We start from the raw sequence: 3575 nt of genomic DNA on the forward strand, positions 1-3575 counted from the left end.
TAAACTAACTCCTTACATAGCAGACTACACTACCTGCTCCTTAAAGACTGTTTTGGCGAAAGGGAACACATATGCACAGAAATAAGTCCTTCCTTTGTGAAAAAATACTCACTTCCCCAGGCAGAAAGCCTCCCTCTTGAGCCCTCTAATGTGCTCTCAGGATAGTGCACAGAAGGCTGCTAAAGGCCTCCAGCTAACAGGGAATGTTCCTTTAAGATCACTCTGAACAGATTTCACTGCTGAGCTCTTAACTGACGTTATTTTATTTAGAGAGTTCAGACCACAGTGATTTTTTTTACACTAACTATGTACTGAGTTCTCCCAATTCCATTCTGGATGGAGTATAGAACCATCTCAACAAGTCTGGGGCTGAGGTGCTACTACTGAGGGTGATGGCAGCGTCACCTGCAGACACTTGCTCTGGTTGAACCACTGGGCTGCTGTGTAAAGAGGCACAGGGAGAAGGTGAACAGACCCTGCAGTGTCAAGCATGAGAAGTGGGAGATCAACGGAATCATCAGGGACTACAGTGGCAAGAGCCAAGGCCCCACTGGCACAGCAGGAGGGACAGCCAGAGGTTATGTTTGAGCAGGGAAAGACTGGGACTCCACAAGGGTTGGCATAAGAACTTCTGGCCACAAGAAAGTTCTTCTCTACCTATGGATATTCAGCTATTAAATTATTACAGCGGAAGCAAAACAGCATGAGCTCATATCTCAACCATAGGTCCTTATTCTTACTTATTTCCCCCTAAAACAGTAAAAAAACAGGAGCCACAATCAACGCCACACTATTTAGTGTCAGATTCTGCCTTCTTCTCTAAGTAGCTCCTAGGAACAACCTCAACTAAATACATACCATTTACTATAAATGGTAATATGTTAAATATAATTGCATGAAACAGTAACTGATTAAGAAAGAGTAATCAACTTATTCATAACCATAGGTTTACAGTAAAACATATTTTTATTTAAATACCTCTTCCTTCCATTTAGCAGGTCATAAAGCTGTCCACAGTAGATCTCATAAAAACTGATCAAAACAAGGAGATCTTTCCTTGACTGTGATGCTTCCAGGTGTCTAAAGATGTCCTTGGCAGCCAGGGCGTAAAGTCCTGGGTTCCGGTGAGTACCTATCATAGTGTAAGTCTTGCCAGCACCAGTCTGCCCGTATGCAAAGCAGGTTGCATTGCCTCTGTGAAGATAAGTTACATTTTTAGTGTCACATCTGATTTATACATATCTATTAAAAAAGATTCTGCAATGTCAGTATCTATCTATAGGGGCCTCCTAGCAATGAGGTTTGGTTTGCTATCCTATCTGGGCGCAAAACACTTAACAGCAGCTTCCAAGCATGTCCTATGGAGGTCTGGCATGTCACAGAGTGATGGCTCTCTTCCTTTCTTCCAGACGCCAAAAATGCATTTAAGGAAACCAAGAATTCATTATTATTCTTCCAGATGTTTAGATGCTACAGAAGTATTGTAGGATTATGAATGGGAATCCTACTGATTATGAATCACAGAAAAAAATGACTGTGACGTGAGATGTAAAACCACCACAAGTCAGGTTCTGTATTAACACATGTTGTACTTGATGACAATTAACATCCCAGCACTATAATTTACTGAGCGAGGTTACTTTGTCTCAGGCTGCAGTCCTGCACACAGCTAAATCAATCTGAAGAGTTGTTGTTGCCTAGGGGAAGGTCTTGCCCTTCTTTTCCTCTGCTCCCAGCTGTGTGACCTACACTACTGACCCACCTCTGCCTGTGCTGGCTCTGATGTTTGACTTTACTGCACTAGAACAACAGAAATCTTTCCACTTTTTTGCAAGCTAATTTTCTGCTGTTTCCGTGAATTAAAGTATCTCACAGACTATCACAAAATGTGCCCAAACTGGCTTCATGTAATCTACGGGAATGTGTCTAGTGGGGGGTAAGGAAGAGGATGATCCCCTTTCAGTGGCAGAGAGCTGTTTTTCACTCACTCCAGCTAGTGAAACCAGCATCTTGGCTTATTCCAGATTGATCCAGCTTTGTCATCATATCACCTTAAGATTATAATGGCAATGCACATAAAATGCCAAGGAGGTCTCAGGATACGGCTCCACTGCCCTTCAAGCCCATCTAAGTTCAGGTTACTGCATTCCTACTTCTCCTTCCCCATCCTTGCTCTTATACAACCACTGAACCCACAAGTATGATGTGAACAGATCCAGGGTACTGAATCAGCCAAAAAAGAAATAAAGAACAAATTATTTATTCCCCCCTACCTTAAAAAAAGACTTTTTAGCTGGCTTAGTATTTTGGCAGAAAAACGGTTAAAAATGTAGAGCTGCAATAAGCACAGTGAACAATTTCTTGCCAGCTTAGACTGCAAAATTAGCTCACCATGGTGTCAGGTTAGACTGATGCCAGTGAAGGGCATGCAGCAGGAGGGACAGAAAAGTTAGGGAAAGCTGAGAAAAACCAGTGGCATCTCTTCTAGTGGCATTACTGGATTAGCTATAATGTGAATTGTGCCTTCAGTGATTATTACACAGCAAGCTACAGGCCTCATTCTCCTGTTCCACTTTCCTTTTCTCAAAAGCATGATACTCTGTCTCTGCTGATGATACTTGGAGATTTTCAGTGACAGAATGATCCATTTTCTTAATTTTCCGCATGGATATGTAATCCTTTCCTTCAAAGACTCAAAAATGTAATTATATTCAAGCTTGTTACTTTGCATGAAAATAAGATCACTCGTGTAAAGCCACCATCAATTTCCCATGAATCAGGAAGAATGTAATTGTGATTAAACCTCTAAGCAAATATAAATCAATAAAATAAAAAATAAATCACAAGGTTATTAATAATTTCTATTGTCATATGAACTGTAGAAATACATGCAAAAATACCTCACAGCAGTCTCATGAAAGAGGTAATATTATTTCTCTACAGGTGACTGTGCTATACTGCAAAGAAGCCTTTGTTAGAGTGGAGAGTAGATGTCAGAAAACCTGGTACTCATTTTTTCATTCTAGGCTGGCCAAGGTGTCTCTGTTGCACCTGAGGTCCAATTTTAACTTCCTCTGGGATTTAGATTTCTCACCAAATGTGAAGAAAGTTTTCCCTGATTTATTTTGTCAAAATCGCAAATCAAAGACATTCTAAAAAAGGGGAAGGTATGTGGCAAAGGTGAAATGAATGTATTTTTCTACAGATGAAAAGCGTAAAGGAAAATGAAAGCAATATATGAAACTGGAAAACAACAAGGCAAAAAATAACAGATGTAAGCACTGATGCCCTACCCGTTAAAAATATGCTGAATGAGAGGATGAGCTGTCTTCATATAAACGTCGTGATTGGTACATGACTCCCCAAAGACTTCATCAAAATAAAAAACATGCTGAAAAATAAAGATGATCTTTGCATGAAAATGAATATGTTTCACTTCCCCTTCACCCCCATTCAAACTTAAAATAACAGAAGTCTTTCCAGTAACCTCACATGGCTTTGGGTCAGGTACAAAGTGATCTAGCACATTTACCATGCAGCATGACATATACAGGAACATATCATTACAATTAATC

General features: G+C 40.2%; 1 protein-coding gene across 1 annotated transcript in view; it reads right to left on the reverse strand.

Annotated features, from left to right (window-relative positions):
* KIF24 (kinesin family member 24) overlaps positions 1-3397 on the reverse strand; it is a gene marked incomplete at its 5' end in the record, with an annotated part of 18060 nt that extends 14663 nt beyond the window's left edge. Inside the window, 2 exons of the mRNA XM_009698201.1 lie at positions 979-1194; positions 3294-3397. Of these exons, the coding sequence (XP_009696503.1) occupies positions 979-1194; positions 3294-3397 (320 nt within the window). The remainder of the gene's footprint in view (positions 1-978; positions 1195-3293) is intronic.
* Between the last annotated feature and the right edge of the window lie 178 nt (positions 3398-3575).

The sequence above is a fragment of the Cariama cristata genome, unplaced genomic scaffold (assembly GCF_000690535.1).
Source record: "Cariama cristata isolate BGI_N322 unplaced genomic scaffold, ASM69053v1 scaffold12654, whole genome shotgun sequence".
NCBI classification, from domain to species: domain Eukaryota; kingdom Metazoa; phylum Chordata; class Aves; order Cariamiformes; family Cariamidae; genus Cariama; species Cariama cristata.